Source organism: Numida meleagris, chromosome 7 (assembly GCF_002078875.1).
Source record: "Numida meleagris isolate 19003 breed g44 Domestic line chromosome 7, NumMel1.0, whole genome shotgun sequence".
Classification (NCBI taxonomy): domain Eukaryota; kingdom Metazoa; phylum Chordata; class Aves; order Galliformes; family Numididae; genus Numida; species Numida meleagris.
Genome location: NC_034415.1, coordinates 19,185,630 through 19,210,496, shown reverse-complemented (window position 1 = coordinate 19,210,496; position 24,867 = coordinate 19,185,630). Strand labels below are relative to the sequence as shown.

Genomic DNA, 24,867 nt, shown 5'->3' with positions numbered 1-24,867 from the left:
TAGTGCCCCGATTGTGTATAAGAATTGCCCACACCATGTGCACTGTACTGCACGGTATCTACCCAGTCTTTGCCCTGTAAATAATTTACATTTATTGTCAACCAGAATCAGAATTTTCCAATCTCAGAGGGAAATGAAATCTTGTCAGCCCATCGTGTTGCTGTTATTACCGCATGCCTCGTAACCATTTCCACAAGTGTACACGTCTAGACATCCCAGCTCCTTGGCTGAGGTGCATTGATTGATTCCTGGAGCCAATTTGCTCAAGATGCAACTGTCTTTCTCGAACCTGATGTACCATTCGCTCTGAGTAAGAAGAACAAAGAGAATGCTAGTACTTGTTTGGGCTTTGGGCTAATCTGGAAAGGGCAGAATATTTTACTTCATATTTTATATACCCCCTGCTAACTACTCTTGCCAGCAGGCAGAAAGAAGGCAATTTTCTGCAGTGATTCAGTGCTTAATTAACGCTCACCAGAGCTAAGCCCTGTGGAAAGCCACAGATGAAGTTTTTGCTCTTGAAAAGAAGAGAGGCTGAGGAACTGCTATGACCCAGATGGCCGTGGATAAATAACCACAGGAGGTGAGCTGTTATTTCTGCGGAGGGTGGAATACCAGCATTTTGTCTGTCTGTGAGCTTGTGCTACTCATCCCATTCTTTTATAAGCCCCCACACAGTAAATATGTAATTCTCATTTCCCTAATAGGTGTCTGCATGACGCACAAAGTGTGCATGTGGACGTCACAGGCAAACACTGTGTGGCAATCAGTCTGACCCACGTCACTTCCCTAATCTGCAAATCCCATTGCTACAGGAAAGCTGGTTTGACATAAAAAGACAAGGGTTGAATTTGAATGTATAGTTTGTGTGCAGTACCTGTGCTGCCTCAGTAATGCAGATTTTGTCTCTTAAGAAATACTCACTTCAAAGTGTTATGCAAACTGCTGCCCTGCAGAAGCAGCCATAGACGTACACCACAGCGTGTCCCAGCTATTCACACACCTGCTGAGCTTGGGAATAGGAAAAACAATCAGCCAGCAAGTGCTGGGATTACACTGGTATGGTATTTTCTGTCAGTTTAAAAAGATCAGGGATAGGGTTGGTGTAAAGTCCAAAGGAAGCCTTTTGTGGACACAAAGCTGTGGCATTACATTTTTGGTCTGCTGTCAGCCCAGAGGAAAGCTGAACCTGTTTTCCTTGGATTATCCGAGGAGCTGCTGCCGGGCAAACCAGAAACGCCTTCCACTGGAGCACACTGAGCGAGCACTAATCAGGGCATGTCTTTATTAGCTCTGGGAAAGAGCTTTCCTATTCTTGTGTTAGCAAAGGATGGAATGTATTACAGCACAGGGTGGGAAGAAATGAGTCACCCATGATGTGGAGTAGGATATTTTCTCTTTCATGTGATTTCTCCAATTCTGCTTTCTAAGCCACTGGTACATTCCTGTATTTTAGGTGATGCTTTTGCATTTTCAGTTTATACATTTCTCTTTTTGGTTTTGCTATCTATTGGCAGGTGAGAAGGGAATAGACAGGAGAGAGAAAGAGAGAACTGCTGAGTGCTGCCAAGACCTCAGCAGAATGGCTTGAGGGGCCTTGTTGTCTTCTGACACCTCTGTGGTACCATGGCTCTGTGTCCATGCATGAGCCAAGTGTGAAAATGCCAGGGTGCACATGAAGGGCCCGATTAGCGAGTCAGATGTCGCATTTTGCACTAATAACTGCTTTGTATTCACAGTTAACACCGCTAGTGTATGAGATAGAACAGTACACACCGTGCCTTTGATCACTAGCTGCTCAGAGCTGGGATCGTGGTGTTGAGCAGTGCCTCACCTCGTCTCGCTTATGGCTTTGGAACAGCTCCTTACTCTGCTGCTTTGGGGCTGGGTGACAGCAGTGAAGAAGCCCCCACCTCTTCATGGGCCCTAAAGGCTGGTTGTCTGGTCTGCAGAGCTTTGCTGCATCAAAACTTGATTTTTGGAATTGCAGGATGGTAGTGCTCTTAAACAGTAGCTGCTGTTAAAATGTCAGGGCTGATGTCAGTGCTGGGGATAGAGCTGCTTGCCTGGTATTGAGATGGGCAAACGGACAGGTGCTGCGGGAAGTGAGCTATTGTAAATGAGGAGCACGGATTTAATCCCTTCTGATATGGCTTATTATCCATATGTAGGATTAAAAACCTGTGTAGTATTACTGGAGGAGTTACTGACCTCCAGATTTCATGCTTCTGGATTTTACTACTTCTTATGTACTGTTATGTTTTTATTCCAGATTTTGGCAATATTGAGGCATAGGTGAAAGATGTAAAGTCGCAGATAATGTGGTAATTTTCCATTGTATGACAGTAGGGCTTCATCTTGTGAACTCCGTGCAAAATGTGTGATATTCACATCTTAACTAATTATTCAATCAAATATTTGGCAGGTCAGTCAGTGGGAACGATGTACAATGGACTAGAATCGATCACACTTCATTTCCCATCAATTGGCAGAGCAAATGGTGGCTCAGATGATAAGTTAGGATCATTGCCAGTCATTTCTGGGCTCGTGCCTCCAGTTTGTTCGTTCGTTCACTCTTTCTTTTATTCCAAATGCGAACCCCCAGATTGTTTGGGTGCCCTCTGATGTTGCTGAACAAAGCATTGCAAGGCCTTTGTAGCCTCTGAGGGCCGTGATGCTATTTCTGGTTCCGTAATTGATGCTGTTGCATAGTCCTGTAATCATCTAACCTTACTGAATTGTCCCCACATGAAGATTTGATTTCAAATTCAGTAATTGTTATCCATCATTTATTTTCACATAGATTACAAGTTCAGGACAGGATTTCACCCCAGAGCTCTTTGGATGCTGTGCTCCTCACTTTCACTCTTTTTGCATTCGCTTGTGACACTTCCAGCTTTGGTGATTTACTAGCAATTAGTAGGCTTCCATGACAGATTTATTGTAGGCTGTCAGAGTGTGATGAATCAGGTATGTGACTGTGAAGAAGTGGTTCCCTAGGACTTTTATTTAATACAGAGGCACAGAGTTAGATCCCATGAAGAGCTTTGATGTCTAAAGCAGGACTTAGCCCAACTAAAGCTCCTAAACCCAAATGTAAAATTGCAGTTTAAAAGAATCTTAGCTTAGCTGCTGCCTAACCCTGGAAACACGTAAACCAGAGAGCTGTTTCCTCATTTGAATTTCATGTGCCCACCGTTCTTTTTCTGCACCTACCAGCAGCTTTGCCTGCTTCCTGCATGAGGCCGCTCAGGTTATGGAAAGGAGAACCCTTTCTGCCGGCTCTGTGCCTGGGCCACAGCCCTACCCGCACTCATCCCACAGCCTCACCCCACCAAACGTGCGGACATCATTCCTAGAATCACTAAGGTTGGAGAAGACCACTAAGATCATCTCGTCCAACCGTCAGCCCATCCCCACCGTGCCCTCTAAACCATGTGCCTCGGTGCCTTTCCTTCAGCCCCTCCAGGGGCAGTGATTCCATTCCTTCCCATCGCCTTTGACCAGAGGGCGGTTCCTGTTGGAGCACCGGGTTTTTGTATGCGTTCTGGTTTCTAGTGTTGTGCTGTTATGTTCCTGCCAAAAATGCTTAACTTTCAGGATATGGATTGATTCCTTTGGAAACAGTGAATATTCAAAAATAATCTAGTAGTGACAAGACCAAATGCTTTTGTATTAACAAGAGTTCCTTTGAAAATTCATCGATCTGTTCTCTTTATTTGCTTTCCCAGACGTCTGTTGCTCAATACCAATTGAAAAAAAAAATCTGATTTCTGATGTGAAATTGTCCCGTGCTGAACAAATACACATTGAATCAAAATAAACTAGTTTAGTAACTTATTTTTTAATTAAATGCAAACGTGGCATCCATTGCAGTCTTTTAAAGCAAGCAAGACCCTCCAACGTGTTTAGAATGTTAAAAAGAAGATTTGTGCTGTGTTCACAAAGTTATACAATAATTAAAAAGGAAGCCAGTTAAGCCTTCAGAACCTGTCCTGTTGTATAGGATGTAATTAATTTCTGTTTAATTAGAGTAGGGCTGTGGTGTGATTATTATTTTTTGGAGGGTAGAAATTCTGCACGGTTGCAATTTTCGGTGTTTTGGGAAGCAGAACACATGGCAGAAAGGCTTTACCCACACTGCAGCTGTACCTAAATGGGGATGTGTCTGAGCTCAGCCGCACTCCACCTCCAGGGTGGGTTCCCAGCACAGAGGCTCCCCGGCCATGTGCGCTACAGAGGCAGCAGTCCTGGCAGGACGGGGCAGTATTCCCTTGGACACGCAAATAGGCACAGCTGCAACACATAGGCAGTGCCATGCTCAAGGTGAAATTCAGTGTTTTTTAGGGTGTTGGAGTGCTGGGTGTCCTCAAGAGACATCCGTCATGAGCATGTTGGGCACACATCTCGGGGTGCCTTCAGCTGGGCTCACCACGTCAGGGGCGCAGTGGGAATTGGCAGGACAGCATGCAGCCAAGGGCTGTGCCGTACAGACAGGAGGAAGCACCTGCATGCATCTCTGCTCAGTGCAGTGCAGTGCTTATACCTCAGGGGAAGCTCTTCTCTTTTTGACTCATTGCTGAAAGATTTCCATACCAAAAGCTGTTGGTACGTCAGTGCGTCTGCTCCAGGAGAAGAAAAGGCCCTTCTGTCTCCTGAGATTTGAAATAGTGGCTCTGGAGTGGTCTGGATTTCTCAGAAGTGCTGGTTAGTTGCTAGGCGCTATTTAGGGCTGTAAGGAGGGAAAGGTGACCTACGTGTCCAGTGCTGGAAAACTTAGAACGCGAATATTGCTCTGAAAGAAACTGTTTAGCAGAGATTCATTGCCATGAGCCAGGAATCTCAGCTGCAGCCGGGCATGGCACAGCGACCTGCAAAGCAAGTGCCCATCATACAACTTCAGATTTCCTGCTGACACGTATCAGATCTCAGAGTGTTTGGTAATGAGGGTTTGAATCAATGTAAGATTGAGAGAGATTTTGAAAGTCCTCTGCAGTCTGGCAGTACTTGGTCATGCTGTTGTTATTCCTTTTCATTCTTTCCCCACCACCATTACCCTTCTTGGAGCATTTTGGGCTGAATTTTATGTACAATCAGTGTCACTATAGAAAGATATTCCATCCACCTCTCTTCTTTTTCTTTGTTGTTGTTTATTTCGGAGTTGTTTTTACTTCTCTTGGCCTGCTGTTCCCATGGTGAAATGGATCCGAAGGCCAATCCAGTGAGATATACTCCCTTCCAAAAAAATACAAGGGAAGAAGTGAGCGGGAACAGCTTAATGTCGCTACTACTAAAAAGCACTTCAAATGACACACGCATCATAGTAAAGGAGTGCAATTTAGGTCTATTAAGGTAAAATAAGAAGCAGAGAAGTGTCTAAAGCACTCCGAAACCCCTTGGGACTCGTACTCTGCGCATCACCTCTTTGTGGGGAGGCTCCCGTCTGCTGCTGCACGCTGAGAGATGGTTCCCTTTTCCCTGATTTCTGTGGCATCTGTTGGTACGGCTGCCTCCCTCCTCCTCCCCGTGGTGCGCCCTTCTGCGCTTCAAACACCTTGGCCTAACGTACTGGGTCAGTGGATTTAAGTAGTACCATTCCCCAGCGTATAGATAAGCTACATCTCGAAGCAGGGAATATTACTGAAGTGTTAGCCAAGTCCCTGGGAATCATTCTTCACTCACATCAGCTGACAGTAAAACATAAATAAAAGCACTTAAGTGCCACGGCCCCAAGAGATGGCACAGTTATAAATGCCTGTGAAATACACAGATATGGAAATACACTTAACGCTACTTCTAGCAAGGTCAGACACCCTCTCTCCCTGTAATTAGCTGACTTGCTATCAGCTCTTCCCTCGTGCATTTTTTTCAAGGGTTCTCTTCTCATTTGCCCTGCAGATCAGGGTGCCTTTGTTGGGGAGAGCCCTTCCTTTCTCTCCAGCCAGGCTTTTTCTCTGCTTCCTCCAGAGATACCGGCTAACCTCAGACTTTCCCGTCGAACTGACTTACTCCTGACTTAGAAGATAGCTTTGACGTCCCTGCTATAAATTAAGAGCATCTCATCTCCTTGGGAAATCCACATTGGCAGACAGAGTGCCATCTCTTTTACTTGATTGTCTAATTAACCCTCGGTGATAGGAGCATTTCAGTGCAAAATGTTTCCATCCTATGAGTGTTTAATTTCATATTAACTTGCATTCTGGCAGATAGACTCAGTACAGACATCCCAATGGGATAAATATGTTTATGTTTGTCTCCGGATCAGGACTGTGATAATGGGAACCAATTAGTTGGAGAGATGTGTATGGAATACTTGAGACTCTCTTAAAAGTACCCAGAGCCAATCCCTAAATTCAAATTTAGCTGTAGCCCTCCCAAAAAGTTAAATATTCTAGAACTGAATAGTTTCAGCTGCAGATGTAGATTTTTAAATATCTGTCGCTGGGATGTTTTTTTGTCATATGCCCTTAGTCCAAAAGTAAATATGCAAATATTTTAGCCTCAAACACACCCTTTTTCCTTTCTACATACGTATGTGGGAGAAAGCTCCAGTGACTGTCTACATCCAGCAGCTATTGAATGCAGTGGATGTTGTGAGCAGCTTCACCAGTTTCAGCAGCAGTACCAGTTGCCAGCATCTGTCCTTAGTGCTGTTACTGCAGAAGCTGCTGTGGGATCCTGCTCTGCAGGTGGCACAGTGCTTTGTGCCACTGAACCTGGAACAGCCTCAGAAAAATGCGTAAAACCCAGAAGCAGTATCCTCTGACAGAGGAAAAAAAGAATTCTAAACCTGTTTTTGTTCTCTAATTTCCCACGTACTGTTACCTTAGAGGGACAGAAGTAGGAATGTACAGAGCAGTCGGGGTTAATACAAAATAAACTGGTGAGGATTACATGGAGCTAGCTACATAAAAATCAAAAGGTCTTGGTGGACATGGTGAGGTTAGACATTTCTGACAGTTACTGAAACAAAGACCTTTGAAAGCAATAAGGAGCTGTGCTTTTCTGTTGCAGTCAACTTCAATAAGGTAGAGAAATACAAGACAAGATACGTGTTAGCGAAAATTCTCTATGGGGTGGGTAACTCTTTCTAATCAGACATTTGGTCTTAAGTTTATTCTGGACTGAGTGTGTTGTGTTGAAGCTATGTGAAAGCCGGCTGCATTGGAGGGGTTTAAACCGCTTGTTCCTTGCCAGTGCTTTCCCATAATGGCCTGTTGGTATGGAGGTATGGCTCTGGTTTAGATGTGTTCAGAAGAGGCAGAGAGTGCCACAGAAAGACCCGAGTGCTTTAAGTTGAAAACAGTCTTTAAGGATTGGTGGTGTTCACCTTCAAAGCTAGATAAAAAATCTTGTACAGCCACGGCACGTACAGAGGGAGCAGCTGAGGTTGTATTTCCGTGAAGGATTTAAACTGGGAAGAATTGCCAGAACATGCCACAGCAGATGGGAGGAGTTGGTGTGAACGCTTTCCAAGCAAAAATCCAAGCTGTCTGACTGTTGAAATAGGTCCTGTTTCTCTGAATGCCATTGATAACTGTTTGCATAGTTAGTTAAGGCACCGTGCTTGTTGCTTTATTGCATTTCAGTGCAAGTACTTCAGCGGCAGCACGAAAGTGAAGCGGTTTGATGTAATATGGATGTCTATTTGTACTGCTTTTAAGATAAACATTAGGCAATAACCATTTCTTTTGAGCTTGCATATTGTTCATGTGATTCTCTCTCTTGTATAACAGCTCATGTTCATCAACGTGATGCATTCCTACCTGATTTTCCAGTGCTTTCTTTCACTGAAAATATTCTTTTCTTTCTCTGATTGCTTTTTCTTCTTAGACCATTACTCTAGTGGATAGCTCCAGGTTATCATTGTATCCTATCTCCCCCTCCAATAAGCCTATGATTGATACTAATCTTCCACGTGGGACACATTTATAGGATGCGGGATGGAAACTACTCTCTAAATCTTAGCTTTATACGCACTGACAATTTGCAAGGTTGCACCTTATATTCACTTCAGGTGGCTTAGGGGAAAACACCAGCACCGTGTAATCATGCTTCCAAATAAGAAAAGAAATGTGCTCAGTACACAAGAAGTTACCTCGTTGTTCCGTCTCCTGCGCCGCTTCTACTCGTTCTTCATGTGACAGGGAAGGGCTTGCTTTCCGGACGTGGTCAATGTCTTGTAACCAAACTCATGCCTTTTCTTTCCAGTGAGAGGAGCCATATTTTAATTAATCTAATGGAAGCTTTGACTAGCAGGCAGGTCTCTGAAAAAGAGTTAATGTGCCGGAAAACACTTCACACGAGCACAAGACTCTTTGGTGACTAATGTGCTGAACGGTACTTTTTCTAAGAAAATTATCCCAGTGAAAGCTTTATGGAGTGCATTTGTTTTTTTTATTTTTCCTTTCGTAATCCAGCCTCATGTTTAGAAATTGAATTAGATTCGCCTAAGGACCATTTGAAAATAGAATTATATTATATTTTTACTACAAGTTTTGCAGATGCCCATCAGCATAATATCATGGCGGACAAAAATATTCTGCTCCTTGGAGAAATAAAACCCAGGGCACTGTGATTACCGGCGTGATGAATGCACGCGCTGAAGTTCAGCTCTTGCGCTGTTTCTGTTCCAACAAATATCTGAAGGCAGAGTCCAGTTATATAATTAACTCTGAAGAATCAATGGGAAATGAGGATGCTAATGTTTCCACAACGTCTGCATATTCAAGCTCTACAGCCCGAGAAACAAAGAGAAGTAATAAGAAATTCATTTATCTTTTATCTTTTTAAACAGACACGCATTTATCTTCCTAAACAGATTTGCCAGACCTTTTCTGAATTGCAAAGTTTTGCTGCGAATGCTTGTTATGTGGATTTGCATAAGGATTAACAGTGTTGGGGAAGAGGTATCTCCCAACCCTTTCTATTTACTTGTGCGCTGTCGGTCACTGGGGTACAGTTTTCAAAGCATTGGTTGATTTTTATTTCAGTGGATAATGCAGCTCGTTTTCACGGCAGAGCGTCTCATGCTCTGAAAGTCTAGTTCAACAAAAATTGCAAATGCATTTCCTCAGGGGATTTTTCTTCCTCTTTAAGACCTCTCTGTACTTGCTGACATATGGGTTAAAGAATGAAAAGTTAGGAAACTTCAGTGGAAAATCAGAGCTGGCATGCGTAGTGTGGAAAGTAAGCTACACTCCCCAAGTGAACGTGAGAGAAGTCTGTGGTCAGAGCGAGTTCATGTCTTAGATCAGAACTCAGCACCACAAAACTGAAGCTCACAGAGACCTGAAAACCTCAAAGTTGAGGATGGTTGAGGTTAAAAACTCTCTACATGCTTTATTTCACTCTACTTTTCCTTCCAGCTTTTTGTACACTGAAGTATTACTCAAAATGTCCCAGTATGCACTGGGCTCATTTTCACTGTTCAGAGAAACTGGTTTGAGGGCATTGTTGCAGTGTGTTGTGTGCACGGGACTTGAAAATACTAAGGCAAACTCTTTGTGCTTGTACATTTTTTTCATTTTTAGTTCTTTTCACATGCCCTGTTCCAACATCGATATATTACAAAGCAAAAAATATCAGGGAACTGGCATTAGTTTCACAGGATCATTGGCATTTTGCACTTTCGGTCTCAAATGTTTGGTTAAAGATCATTTATCCAAAAGGAATTTGGATATTCTGTAGCATCTTTTCATCTGCTTTGCTTCTTGCCTTCTCCCAGTACATTTGGAAATCATCTGCAGTATTTCCAGCAATATGTATTAGTAGTATTGGTGTTAACGAGCTAACAGGTAGTCTTCTTCTGCCAAGCTCAGTAATGAGGTGTTCTTCACTGTTTGGGTTTTTTGTTTGTTTGTTTGTTTGTTTTGCCATGTCATCATTGCTAAGATAAAATATGCATTTTTTATGTATAGAAAGGAAACTTTTATACTACTGATAATGGAATGATCTGAACCCAGGGGTCTCAAAAGTAGGTCATTAAGTGCTCAGTAGGAAGAAGCGTGCTTCCCAATGCAGCTGGTGTTACTGGGGGAAACTGTCTTGTTTTCTTAAGTCTTGGCTTTAAAATCAAAGGACTATGACGAGCAGAAATAAAAAAAAATAATAATAAAGAAGGCATTTGATTTCATCACAAAGAAGATAATTTTATCTAAGATTACATAGTTTGAATCAGTAATAACATTCTATTGATTTTTTTTTGAGCAATAAAGTGTCTGAAAATAACATCTTTCTATCATTGGCCGCCATAGATTTTGAAGTCAATAACAGAGCAGAGATTGCCTTAAATAGGAAAATACAGGAACAACCGTGGCAATGCTTTTTTCATTCCCATTTGCTTGTTGGTTGGTTTTAAACAAACCAGAAGAATGTGATACGGCAGCAGTAGTTACTGGGCTGTAACGCATGGCAGTGACAGCTGCTGGCGGCATTTCGGCACGTGGTACTTACACCAAACCAGGTTGTGTGCATTTGTTATGGCCACCACAGCACTGCTGTGGAGTGTCCCAGCACCAGGCAAGTTCCCCTGCTCCCTTCCCTTCTCTGGGACAGCCCTTCTAGCACGGAAGTGCACTGGCTTGTTCTGCCAGCTTCGCTGGATGAACACAGTGGGTACCAGTGGGTGCCATTGAACTTCAGCCGATGTAGGTGCTCTGTGTTTCAAGGTAGCTAGCACAGGTGCCATAAAAGTCACCTACCTCTCACCCTGTGCCTTTTTTGGACATTTTGAAGCAAGACGAATGGAGTACGGGTTGCATTGCCTACCTGAAATATAACTCGTATGTCACGGGTTTGCTTTTTTTGGTTTGCTTTTTTTTTCCGCACATATCACTGTAATAATTACATTAGCAGAGAGCTTTCTGTGAACTTAATGTTCTTCTGGCTTAATGGCCCCTGGTTATTCTCAGGCCATCAACTTTTCCTAGCTGGTTATCAATCCCAAAGAAATGCCTTGTGCCTCCATTATTATTGCTTAAGTAGATGACATTTCTGGTGCAGCCGCTGCCTCCTGACGAGCTAATATTACAGCATTAGGTTTTTTCCCCTTGCTTTCAATATTGTCAAGGCATTAGAAACAGCTGGTATGAGAATGCTGTGGCTGTTGGCTGTGAATTCCTCTGACGGTTTTAGGTGCGAGATTTGTAGATCTGTGCAGAAAGACTCAGAGGTGAGCGTCGGTGACTGGCCCGGAGCGGGTACAGGTGCTCGGCCCCCACGCATCACTGAAGAATTAGCTGGGTAATACCTGCACGTCTCAGTCAGAAGACTTTTTTTCCAAAGGGAACCATTTTCAAGCAAGCTACAGGACAGATGTTGTGGGAGTATTAATGTGTATCACCTAGCAGATGATGACATTTCCCTCCCTGCCCCACTGATGGTTGCCCTTGTTTCCTCACAGGTGATGGATTCTCTGGCAGACATTTAAAAGAAATAAGTAGCTTGTAGCTCAGTAGGCCAGAAACCAGCAGAGATTGTTGTAGGTGAAAATGTCTTGCAGAGTGGATATTCAAACCCTTGTGAGTTAACACTGGTGCTGACTACATTTCCTTTAACCTCATTAGCACTTCATCTTGCTTTCCCAAGCATGATCGTGGAGAAGCTAGTTCACCTGAAAGCCTTTTGCTAGGTAATTTATCAAAGTGCCAGAAGAAAGCTGAAAGGAAAATACATGTAAATACTGCATTAGGAACCTTGAGTACAAAAGCATGAACATTGCTACTCATATAATTAGCTCTGAATTACAGTCCACATATGTGAGAGAAAAAGGACTTTGTTGTTTGGGGAAAATGGAGACACAAAGCTTGCTGCTTATATCATTACACAAATTGTATAATTCAGTTGGTTTTGGTTTTGAATTAAAAAAGCAGTTATTCGTTAGCCATTCTCGCAGAAAAGAAATTCAGACAGCAACCACTTAGTACTTGCAGCACCTCAAACCTAAGACAGAAATGGAACCGCAGAAACGAATGCTGTCTGCTGCCTGGCACACAGCTGGACCAGGCCTGGGCCCTCATGCAGGAGATGACTGCTCCTGGTATGTTGTGTCTGACTGGGAGCCTCTGGCATGAAACAGGCCTGTTACTCACCATGAAAATATGAGAACTCCAGTCTTTGTGGTTAATGATGAAAATAAAGGGGTGATAGACAGCTTCAGAGAAGGTCAGTAGGTGAAAGTGACCATGAACCAAAATCTCAGACTGGGGAGCAACCACAGTTCAGTTTGTTGGGTTTTATTTTGGGGGTGTTTTTTGGTCTCTCCTGGAGAGGAAGGCCAGCATGCCAGGTCAGGACAGCAGCTCCAATTGCCGCCTCCTCCCCATGTAGGATACACCAGGTGCAGATCTATGGTCTGTGGACTAGTTTTGCTGGTCTTAGATGCTGCAGCATATAGAGGGGTGCACTCTAAAGCTGGCTTTACCTCCCAGTTCGCTGTATTGTTGTTGGGAATCGGCACTTGGGGGATGCTCTTAACCCTTGGCCTCTTTTCAGTTCTCACACTGAGCAGCAGATGAACATACATACCCCTCTTGTTCATATATGTATTGGTGACAGATTTCAGAAGTATGAGTTACAAAGCATTTTCATTTTCGTGAAAGCTTGTTTTACTCTCCCAGCTCTGTTTGGTCAGACACTGACTGACCAGGCACCGCCTATTTCGTTTTATTGTGTAACTTTTAAGCATGACCTGACAAGCTAGAAAAAGTTCAGTGCGCTAACTCGCTGTCATGTAAAAGAGATGCAGGCGTTAATGAGCAGCTCTGACTGCTGAACCACAGTGGAGGCATGAGAGCACTGCCATGGTTATGGCACTGACTTGGAAATGGTGTGAAAGGATTAGACCAGGATATAATTCTCCTCCCTGTGCAAAATGTCCTGACCCCAAGGTTGAAAAGCTATTCACACTTGTGCTTATGGAGACTTAAAAAATGATTAGTTCCTTCAGAAATTGGAAAAGGAGGAATCAGAAATACTCCAATTATAGCTCTTCTGTAACAAGCGGAAGAAGTACAACACTGTGCAGCTGTGAACATTATAGAAGCTGTTGTGATTACTGAATATGAAGGTTATTAAACAACAGTGGGAAAGAGGATTTAAACAGTGGATTCAACTCCATGGAGGAGCTTTAAGGGTTACGCACGTTTTCCCCATCTATAAAAGGTACAGGTAATATATCCCCAGTTATTTGGGAAGAATGCTGAGAGAGATTCACATAAAATCCTCTGAGTTTTTTGCTGTAAAATATGCCATGCATATGTAAAATATTAGTTGTACCTAGTGCATGAGGAGGCGTTCACAGCTAATTTTGAAATATGTATGTCTTTTGCAGCCTTTAAAAATGCACTGCAAGAGCTGCGCGTTGGTAACCAGTTCTGGACACCTTCTGGGAAGTAAACAAGGTGACAGAATCGACGAGACGGAGTGCGTTATACGAATGAATGATGCACCTACCCGAGGTTATGGGCAAGATGTTGGGAACAAAACAAGCCTTCGAGTCATTGCACACTCCAGTATTCAGAGGATTTTGCGAAATCGCAACGAACTCTTAAATATGAGCCACGGTGCTGTGTTCATCTTCTGGGGTCCTAGCAGCTACATGAGGAGAGATGGTAAAGGCTTGGTGTACAACAACCTGCAGCTGATGAATCAGATACTGCCTCAATTAAAAGCATACATGATTTCTCGCCACAAGATGCTTCAATTTGATGACCTTTTCAAACGGGAAACTGGGAAAGACAGGTGAGAAAATTTATGGGGATGCATTTGGGGGAAGTCATACAGTAGTAAAATAATGTAGTTTATGTGTACCAATTTGAGGTCTGCTCAGAAGGAATGTCGTGCCCATTAAATTCTCCGCTGCATGAGTTGTGATACGGTATAATATGCCAAATAACATCACTTGCAACGTAAGTAAAAAGTATGCCTCAAAATAATTTGTATGGAGTATTGCCTCATCAATTTAGGATGCCGGCATCTGCCTGTACTGTTTATACAGCCAGGGAGGTAGGAGCTGTTTAAATCCCACTTTGAGGTTATAGACCTGAAAGTTTTTTACCGATTCTGAAAAATCAGAATGGATAGGTTATGTTTTCTTACAGAGGAGATGCCGCCATTCTGTGAATTATAATAGCTGTTTATTGAATTTAAGCATTCTTGGAACACTGCAGCTGTAAAGCTTCTTGTAAAACAAACAAACATTAGTCATACATTAGGTGCTTCAGAAGTGTTCACCTTAGAGTTCCAACTGGGAAAAGGAAAGTTACGATAGTTACATCTTTATGAGCCTGTTTATGACTTGTAGGCTGATCTTCAAATCAAAATTTTAATGAGTGACCCACTGCAGGACTTGAGCATTTTCACAGATAATGTTTGAAAAATGGGCATTTAAGCCAAAGACTTCCTAGAGAGAAACACATTTATTTTTAATGAACTCCTATTTTTTACATATTAAATATGCAGCTGTAACAAAACTGAACAGGGTCTCTGCTTAGTTGCACTTGAAGTGGTGGCTTCATTGCACAGTAACTCATGCTGAAATTCTCTAATTTTACAAATGCCGTACATACACACCGCAGCCTGAAGCTGGGCTCGGTCCTGTGTGGACAGAGAAGACTTGAGCACAGGCTTTGTCTTTTGGGCAGAGCCAGTGGTACAGATGTTCTTGTATCCCAGTAGCTGCATCTTAGCTTGGTGTCTGTCGTGCCTCATCTGCTTTTCTTTCAGAGTTCAATTGCTGTGGATCAAACTAAGCATCTCACTGCTTGACTGACTCGCATTAACACTAGCACACAGTAATTCGTTCAGTTTCTGACTATGAAAGGTCCTTTCTTCTTCATCCTCAGCGCGGCACTTGTGATTCTCTGCCAGAACTAGGTGAAGGAGAACAAGGGCAGTACCCTGCCAGCTCAGCTGTGGTACAGTCTTTTCCAGATTTGTTCACCCAGAGTGGAGCAAAGCAAGGAGGTTATAATCTGTTACTAATTAAACACTTGACCCTTCCAGGAGAAGTGCAAAGGATTATTAGTATGCCCAATATTTACAAAAGCATGAAAGTTCAAAGAGCTGTAGTAGAGCTGTGGCATGGCCTACCATTGGCCCTAAGGGTCAGCCCTGCACGCTGCCGCCTCCTGCCCCAGATTACTCTTCCAGTGTAGGCCCATTTGCAGTCCCCACTTTCGGGGACCAGTTCACCTCTAGTCTTTTGGTCTGGCCAGTCCTGCCAGAGGAGGTAGGGGTCCATTTCATTCCTGACACTTGCAGTGCAGTTAGAGGCAAACTACTGCTTTCTAACTCTGGCTTGCCCATTTGGAGCAGGAGGCCAACAGCCACGCATGGGATGAAGCATTTCTTTTTCTGCACAGGCACCAGGCCCAGTCTTGGCTTCCAAAATATTCTCAAGGAGTCTGAGACATTAATGATAATATAACAAGTTTATAGTGGGCTCAGACATGGGCACCCTGAACTGCCAGCATGAATCAATGGCACGTGGATCCTTGCAGAATGCAGCCTCCTTCATGTACAGGTCCTATTGCATTTAAACAGCTGCAGGCTTTGCAGGAACCACTGCTTTGTAGGGCACACGCAGCACACATGAAGGACTAAAAGATTAAAACAGGAGGTGAAAATAAATGAATAGGCAGCATGGAAAAAAGAGAGGAAAGATGAAAAAGAAACAGGGGTAGACATTGTAAGGGAAGAACATTTATGTAGCTGTGGGGGCAGGAGCAGCGCATTGTACAGCCCGGAATGATGCCGTTCCCTGGGAGGTTTCTGCCGAGCTCTCAACATTAGTGCCTGCAAAAGAAAACAAAGGAAGGAGAGAAAAGTCTGCCTGCAAGGTTGCAGTAATCAAGCCGTTCCTTTTTGTCTTGGAAATGATGAGGAAAAAGGTAATTGGCTGTATTGTGCTTTACAAAAAAAAAGGTGATTTTGAAATGACGGGAAACCTCCAGAAAACACTGTCAGTTAAATAGTACGGTGAATGACAAAGGCTGCAGAGCAGTATACTTGGCATTATAAAGTAACTGTACTTGAAAATAACTTTATAATTGAATAAGGGTACATTAAGAAAATATGATTCAGAACCAATATTATAGTAATTAGATAAAGGAAGCATAAATGAAATAACTGCAGGAAGAGTATTTCCATAGAGATTATAAATGAGATTTTGGTGGAGCAGAAAGGCCTTTAATTGTAATTTAGTGTGCACTACAGAATTATCAGCACAGTGTGTTAGTTCATAGTATAAAAGAATATCTGATAATTTTCCCTAATAAGCACATGACAGTTCTTCATATTCTTTCATTACAGCTGATTAGGTATAAAAACAGGATTCTTTTGTTAGAGTTTTGTTCAGATCTTTTATGAAAAGGCAAGATGCTGTAACCCTGCTTCTACAGTGCTGTCCTACAGCCGTGGTATTCAAAGAGGCCAAAGCAGTACTTGAATAAGTTTTTAAGTAAAAGTCTTTATTCCATTGTTTGTCTTTTAAGCTTGTTTATTTAAATTCAGGTATTCTCTGATTTACTGAAAACACTGAATTGCAAACTAAGTGTGTGTAAGCAAAAAGCTAACCCAGCAGACTCGGTTTCCTGGTGTGTGCAGAACCCAAGTAATGGTCTAAGTAAATTGCTCCCTTGGTTTTGGATGCAAGGTCTTAGGTACTGTCCACTCTTAGCCTGAGCACGTTCCTAAATTACCTAGTGAGTCAGAGGCAGGGAAGCAATTGTTTGGGGCTTTTTTTTTTTTTTTAAACTTTTTTTTTTAACCTTTCCCTTCCCTAATAATTTTAAGCCAGAAATTATTTGCTATTTCGTTGCCATGCCTGAAGGCCTTATAACCCAGCTACTACATTGTGATAAATTATGCCACTCCCCCCCAAAGCCTAAGTGCAGATTCAGATAAGAAATAAGGCCCCATAATTGGAACTAATGAGATGCTTATATCAGTTAAACTCCAAGTGCCAGCTTAGCGTGAAAGTCTGTATGTCAGAAGTAGTAAATATGTACATTTTGGGAACTTGTACATTACCAGGTAACTGACAAAGGACATGGCAAATCACCAAGGCTCCCCAGCATCCTCTACCACTTTGCTTAACGTGCAGTAGTCTAAGTCACTATTCACTGAGGGAACAGGAGACCTGAATACCAGGCGTTCCTCAGCGTGACAGCATTCAGGACATCTCCGTCTTACTGTCCTGTAGATGACCCACCTGCAGCCAACTTGCTTTGCACGCGTTTGAGAAGCTGCATAGTGTGCCCCTGTCTGCTGAATTTCTGTACTAGTGATGACAGCACTTCCTTGTAGCAGCTGTTATGGTTTTGGGTCCCTCCTTCCAGGATTGCTGCCTTCCTTGGTCTTGCACAACTGTCCTTAAATGTACAATTACACCTTCATGATGTGCTTCTCACCAGCATCTCTTGGTCCTCCTTTTCCAAGACAGCCAGCTCTTCCCAGGCACAGAGTGCATGAACACGACACAGAACTGGGACTTCCAGCCCATGTGCCAGGCAACCAGTAACCATTATAGCAGCCTGCTTTTAACCCCTAAACAGCAGTGACAAGGAAGTGCCAGAAAGAAAAAACATTACCGTTGCCATTTTGTAGGTAAGAGCCTGTGATAGAGCACAATTCAAGCACAGGTTTTATATGTCTTATATCTGTGAGAGGTCACAGGAGGATATCTACTAATTCTTCATAAAGAATGCTGGGATCAGTTGTGTTTCCATCCTACAGAGAAGGCCTGGAAAGGAGCAGCCACCCAGAGCGCCTTGCAGCACTTGGTCATGTTCAGAGGTCTCACCAGGCAGGAATGGCAGCCAGGGCAGGCAAAGGGCTAGAGTCTAGGGGAAGGCTTCCCAAGTGGCTGCACCTAATCAAGCTTCCTACCAGCAGGCACAGGGCGTAGCTGAGAGCTTCTAGATTGTGGACCAAGGTGTGAAGGCAGACAGTGAGACAAAGTACTCGAGGCCATCTCTTTCTACCAGATAGGCTCCTCCATATGCTGTGGGAGGTTGCATTTTAAGCAGCCCTCTTCCCTGTGTCTTATTGACTATTTAATGTACTGGTTCCATTAAGTGATTACAGATGGGTGGTGGTTATCCAGCACATTACTAGCAGGAGTCTGTATATACAGGACATGAAGTTTCATTCACTTAAGGTGAACTTACCAAAAGGTCAGCTAAATGCTAACACCGCTGTGCCCAAAATTAATTACAGGGTAGTTTCTGCATAGATTAGTAGACTGACAGAAGGCATTAGTAAAATCATTAAAAGATGAATGAGCAAAGTCACTGTGGTTGCTCAATTTTCATAACCTTTCATCAAAATGAAAAAAATTTCATAACCTTTCTTAGAAATGAATAAAATGCCCAGAAATTGTTTCGGATATCTCAAGAATTATTTGTCAGACTAGAAACTTAATTATGTTTTTGCTTTCAGGAAGATATCCAACACTTGGCTTAGCACGGGCTGGTTCACAATGACAATCGCATTAGAGCTCTGTGACAGGATAAATGTTTATGGCATGGTGCCACCGGATTTCTGCAGGTAGGATTTTTTTTGGAACCATTATTAGCCAACAAGGTTGAACATTACAGATAAATATCTGAATCGTTAATTTTCTCTCTGAAACATCTTCCATCCTCTTAAAGCAATTAATTAACATGTCCCAAGATCTGATTCTGAAAGCAACAGATTCTGAAAGCAAAGCATTTAATTATGTTATATAAAATATTAAAAATTTTTGTTTGTAGTAGTGTGGGAGAATTAATCTATGTTGTTGGTTTCTTTTAGTCCCTGAATATTTATCAGCTAAAAGTAATGCAGTAATTGGCATGAAATTAATCTGAAAAAAAAAAAAAAGGAGCACTGGAAAAATATTACTTTGTTTTTAAAGTTTAACCCCACAATTAATAAAGAAAAGCAGTTCTTACAGTGACTAGCTTCTAAATTAACTTCCTATGCAACTAAAGTTAAGATTGTAGTATTGCTGTCATGTAAATACCAATATTCCAGTAAACTGGTTTCCTAAACAATCCCCACCAAAAACACCACAGAATTTGGATCTGCAGACTAGACACACACTCTTGCAGATGTGTTTTATATCAGCTGTCTTTATGCTGATTTAAGTATCATCTGTCTGCCCATAACTGGACCTAGCACTCTGGCCTTCGAAAACCGTACTTACATGCGCACACCTAGTCCCGATCCATTTGCACTGTCAGGTGATCCAGTGATGCACAGAACTGGTATTCAAAGTATGAAATGTTTCATCCCCTGCTCGTGAATTCCTCTTACTAAGAGCAACTTGCCTGAATTTTCTGTTGCAAATTTAGTGATCTCACTGAAGTCTGGTTCCTTGGCCAAAATACCTTTTGGGAGCATGGGGAGCAACGCTGCAGTGACAGGTTAGCTCATCTGTCATAGAGAATAGGACTGCTTTGACTTTCTTGTGAGCACTAAAAAGGATCATTCAAAAATCTGCATTTATCCTGGGCACAAAACAGTAGAAATCCCCAAAGAAATTACAGTATAAAATGTCAGCATTAAATCCCACTTTGTGAGAATTTTTACAAATTATAACAAAACCCCAATGATAAATGCTGTGATGTACTGCCAGATTTCATCATGAATTCTCCAAGGAAAACAACAAACTAGATCAGATATTTCAGGCAACATGAATACCTTCCTCAGCACAGTATTTCGTTCCCTTGTCATTTCAGTTGGCAAAGACACGTTTCTTCAGTTTCTGTTCTGAAATTGTTATGTTCCTGGCATCACTGTAAGCGCCTGTTCTGTCCTACTCATCTAAAAATCCAGTGGAGACAGACAGACTTGGGGGTCCTGATGGACAGGAGGCTGGACATGAGTCAGCAGTGCGCTCCTGCATCCTGGAAGGCCAGTTGTGCCCTGGGCTGCATCAACTGAGGGGAGGCAGCAGGGAGGGGGAGGGGACTGTCCCCCTCCGCTCTGCCCTTGTGAGGCCCCATCTGGAGCACTGTGTCCAGGTCTGGGGACCCCAGCACAGGAGGGATGTGGAGCTGTTGGAGCGGGTCCAGAGGAGGCCACAAAGATACTCAGAGGCCTGGAGCACTCCTGTGAAGGAGGGTTGAGGGAGATGGGCTTGCGTTGAGGCCCTGGCACAGCTGCCCAGAGAGCTGTAGGTGCTCCATCCCTGGAGGTGCCCAAGACTGGGCTGGATAGGGCCCTGGAAAGCCTGAGCTGGTGGGGTCACCCAGCCCACGGCAGGGGGTTGGAACTAGATGATCTGTAAGGTCCCTTCCAGCCTAAGCCCTTCTATGAAATGCAGAAGATAGCAACTGAGTGCAAAGCAATGCTCAATCCTAACTTTTCAGGCCAGATTCCTTACTCGTCAAAGTCAGATAAGCTTAGGTACATATATTAACAAAAAAAAAACAAACAAAAACAAACAAACAAAAACAGCAGCAAAAAACATACCAAAAATACTAAGAGGCTAAAATTATAACTGAGACCGTTTGAAAGGCTTTCACTGAAATAACACACTGAAATCAAATGGATATAATATTAAATTATAACACAGAAAATGCTGTAATAAATCCTACCGTCAGTAAATGTAATAATGCTTATCGCCTGGATAACAACGATGCACTTACCCGGTTGTAAAAGTGGAAAAAGGTCGTTTCTTAACCAAAATAATACAACATGTCTTTACTCAACAAACTATGAAGGGGAACACTATAACTGCATGCCTAGAAGAAGCTGGCTGTGAAGATCAGTGAAATGCACCAGTTGCAATAAATGAAGTCAAACTTACTTTGCTCTTCTGCCACTCATTAATTTAAACTCCTTTCAGAAAAATAAGCAAAACAGAAAAGCATAAATAAAGAAACGTTCTGTAAACAAAATGTAATTTAAGACAGATTTATCTGGTTTGCAGTCAGACAAAACAAAAAACTACCATTTCACAAAACTAAGAGAAACCAACACAGCCCACCCTACCTCTCTCATGTATGTGTGAGGTGGTACAGGTATAAGTGTATTTCACTTGATGTGCAACTCAGGAATCATTAAGATTTAAAAATATATATATTAATATTCTTATTTCTATTCAAATTGAATATCACCAAAGTTACAACTACAGCAGATATTCATTATTTTGTAAGTATTAATCTATGGAGTAATTAATGAGTGTGGGTGATCACTGTCATGGAACTGAATTAGTATCGCATCTGTAATGTGAAGGACACCTCAAAGGTATCATGAACATTATACAGTTGATTCTGCTACAAATTATTAGCTTAAGATCATTAACCAAATTGCTTCCCACCCATGCAGGAAAAATAGTCCAGTGAAGCAGTCTGCACTACCAACTAAAAAGATTTGTCACTATTAATTGCAACAACATGTTTTAGATTCATTTCTATTTACTTTCACTGGACATTGATTTTAGAGTTTAACTGAAATTGGTGACCTGATTATTATAAATTTCTGGTAACATAGAGCAAAGCTATATGTAATATCGAATGCCTTTTGCTTGGCTTCAGATTTCTGCTGTGCTAAAAGTTAATGGCTTTGATATTGCTTTCACGCTGTTAGATACGTCTGTCTTGCACATTCTAGAACAAGATGAAAGCCTATACTTGCATGCATATTACAAAGCTTTTTGGAGAGTGTGTGCACCTCTCCCTTTTCTGCCACAAAACAAGTCATCTTGCTTTATTTCTTAGTGTCCAGGGATCTCATCCTCGCCCTTACTGGAGCAAACTGGCAGCCCAGGTAGAAAGCGCTGCCCTCTCTGAGCAGCCTTAAGCTTATGCCATGTGCACATGCAAGTACTCACTTCTGCCTGGGATGGAAATCAAGGATTTTCCTCTTACCTCCCTACACTGGGGCCAGATTGCAGTGTACTGATAGCACCACAACTCCTGCAGGAGCTGCAGTGCTGCTGCTGCTCTTTGTGGCTGCTCAGCAGCATCTGCGAAGGATGGAGACAAACCTTAATGCAGGTTGTAGTAACACCAGTCTGTTGGATTCTCTGCAGCAGTGGAGGGCTGGTTTCTTACAGGTATCTCTGGGTTCTCACACATGCAAGGAAAACTCAAGGTGTTGAAGAGATCCCTTTAACTTCCCCCTCCTTCCTTCCCTCCCTCCCCCCCTTCATGGGCCTTCTGGAACTCAAAGAAACTTAAAGCTTAATTCTGAGCCTTATTTTAAGTGATATGAATAATTTTTGCTCCAATTATGGAGTCAGATCATTTTCTTATGAAGAATCCTCATTTGACTGCCAGGCCATTTCCCATCTGCGATAATTTGCCTGAAAATTGGCATTTGAAATCCTTTAATTTATTCCTTTGGGCACCGCTTTTAAATCTAGTGGTTTTTTTGTTTTTTCTTTTTACCTCTCCACTTTCAATTGCTTTAAATCAACTGCAAAGAAGCAGTTGTTGCTACTTATATTTGCTGGAGCATACAGAGGACTTGATGCACATAGATGATTGTATAAACTGCACGGGATATAGCTATGCCCTTTAGTTCCTTATACTCGAATCTCACTTCATTACCTTACTAACTTAATAACAAAATTGCTTAGATGGTTTGGAAAACTGGGCTAGACTGCATGCCAAGGAAATGAGCTCCTGGGAATAGAAGGCAAAAAAATTATCCAGAAAACTTAAGAGTCCTGGCGCAGCACGTTGCCCATCACTCAGCATGTTAATTACGTTTTATTCAGCCTTCAAAGTATGAATTATTTGACAGAGCAAGTCAAGCGCCTGTAGTTTCAGTGGGTTGCTTTATAACAGCCCTGTTTGTAAAGGGAGAGGTTGACCAGAACCTGGGATGGGATGGCCGTGTTTTTCTGTCTCGTTTCTCTTGAGACAAACACTGCTTGCTGTATTTTCAGCTTTCACTGTGGGTGGATACCATCTGTGGGAAAATGTGCTCTGAAGTGGCAAACAGTGGATGACTGACATCGGGTACAAGCACTTACGCTGTTGCTGCGCTGGCAGGCGATTAGGCAGGAAGTAGAGTATATTTTACAAAGGATCTTCCCTAGATTCCTCCCAGCTGTGATATTAATATGCATGCAAAGCCTGACAAAATACTGATTAATGTCCAGTATCAGTCAGTGATAAAACAGCATCTGTTTTAATGTTAATAAATGAGGTGGCAAGCAATTTCCGCATAGAAATTACTCATGCATTTCATTTGCTGGTGACACAAGCTAATTGCAGAGTTAGAAGATAACACGGTACAGTTAATTTCAGTTATGCTGTAGTTACTCAGGCCAGAATTCCAATCCAAACCTTACTAGGAAATGACATCCGGGGGAATCCAGAACTGCCGCAAGAGGAAGAAGACTTCGGACAAAAAGCGCTAGGTACCTACCTGCCTTTCAGTGTTCCTAAAGCTAAAACATATTTGGACTTTGAAGCCTCAAAACTTCAAAAGAAAACAAGGCAGGAGGCTGCTAACCAGATCTGCTATCAGAGCAGATGGTTCATGGTGCAGTACAGGGCCTGAGCAGTTAGCTTATTTCCTTTGCGACTGCATTTATTCAAAGACTGCTGGAGATAAGATTTCAACTTTACTAATTATAATTTTAAAGCACTAAATTTCCACCAAGCAATATAGGTTTACCCCCGAGAACACAGAAGTAAAATCCATCTACACTGCAGAAAAGTCTAAATGAGAGGCAGGTGTCCGCGCGTTCAGTAGTTGCAAGAGAATATAAATGCATCGTGTTCCATTTACGGTAATCATACAAACAATTAAGAGATTGTCATAAAAGGTCCAATGTATCAATAAAAGTATCTGAAAACATAATGGAAGATTGAGATCTACTAGCAGTAACTAAAAAGAACGTGTTACGTATGTATATACTGGAAAGGGTATTTTTTACATTAAAAATACACCTTCTGCAGGTGAGAAATTAAAAGATTTCTTTTTACTCTCTTATGTATTCCAGTGAGAATATGTACAGTACATTTAGAATCCATCTTATTCTAGAAACGTAATATTATTGTTATTCTGGTGTGGTAAGATTGATCACCCTGTTGTGCTACTAGGAAGCTAGACTGATTGAATTAAAACGTTAATCTACAGTACGAATGGAAAGCAGCAGTAATATCATACATTACCTCTGCGTATACAATATGGATAATGGTAAAATAAGAAGAATTAGAGAATTGCGTAGGTGACAGAATTACACAGTAAAAATAATGACCAAGACAGAATAGTGACAGATTGTGGATGCATTCAATTGAAGTTGAGCTTAAATATTAGCTCTTCAAAATGAAAATAATCAACTCAGTATTGGAGCTGACAGCCCTGAATCTGCGTGAGATTTCTTGCTCTGTCGTGCAGTCCTTACTCGGCTCAGGTTTTAATATAGAGCAGTTCCAAGGCTTTACTAAATGGCAGTATTGCAATCAATCAACTTTCTGCTATTTTTTCTGCCACTACAAAATAGTTTGTTGGTATTAACTGTGGAGCACTGTACAATTGGGTTATTCTGTGTAGGACAGTTATCTCTCCTTGAATTCAGGACAGAGATAGCTGTATGAGCTCGTCAGTCTGTGCTCAAAGCACAAAACCATAATGGGTAGAGTTTAATGCAGAGAATAAAAGGAGAGTGAACCAGTGTGGCTTATTACATTATGAACATAATACACGTGTGTCTTACAGAAAGCAACATCAAAACATTCACATTAAATCTGTTAAAATTATCTTTATCCTAAATATCTAATGAGCCTATGGCATATCCTGCGTGTTACTGCTGATGGGCTCACAAGGTCAGTGTGAATGGCCTAAATTTTCAGCTCACATACTTACATGAAAGTTGCCATTTTAAAATACCAAACAACTCACTCATGCATTAGA

At 42.1% G+C, this 24,867-nt stretch overlaps 1 protein-coding gene and 1 long non-coding RNA gene across 5 annotated transcripts in view; one reads left to right on the top strand and one right to left on the bottom strand.

Annotated features, from left to right (window-relative positions):
• Nucleotides 1-24,867, top strand: part of ST6GALNAC5 (ST6 N-acetylgalactosaminide alpha-2,6-sialyltransferase 5) — a 71,545-nt gene that overhangs the window by 39,436 nt on the left and 7,242 nt on the right. For both annotated transcript variants that reach the window (XM_021405496.1, XM_021405497.1), the window contains exons 3-4: nucleotides 13,334-13,743; nucleotides 18,445-18,552. In XM_021405496.1, the coding sequence (XP_021261171.1) occupies nucleotides 13,334-13,743; nucleotides 18,445-18,552 (518 nt within the window). The remainder of the gene's footprint in view (nucleotides 1-13,333; nucleotides 13,744-18,444; nucleotides 18,553-24,867) is intronic.
• Nucleotides 3,826-13,594, bottom strand: LOC110402896. Of its 3 annotated transcripts, none has more exons than XR_002441383.1 (3): nucleotides 8,583-13,327; nucleotides 8,099-8,267; nucleotides 3,826-5,235 (listed from the first exon to the last, which is right to left on the bottom strand). It is a non-coding gene; the product is annotated as an uncharacterized LOC110402896 (long non-coding RNA). The 3 variants fall into 3 exon arrangements; XR_002441382.1 differs by lacking the exon at nucleotides 8,583-13,327 and adding an exon at nucleotides 13,456-13,594 and having other exon boundaries at nucleotides 5,030-5,235; XR_002441381.1 differs by having other exon boundaries at nucleotides 8,099-13,327.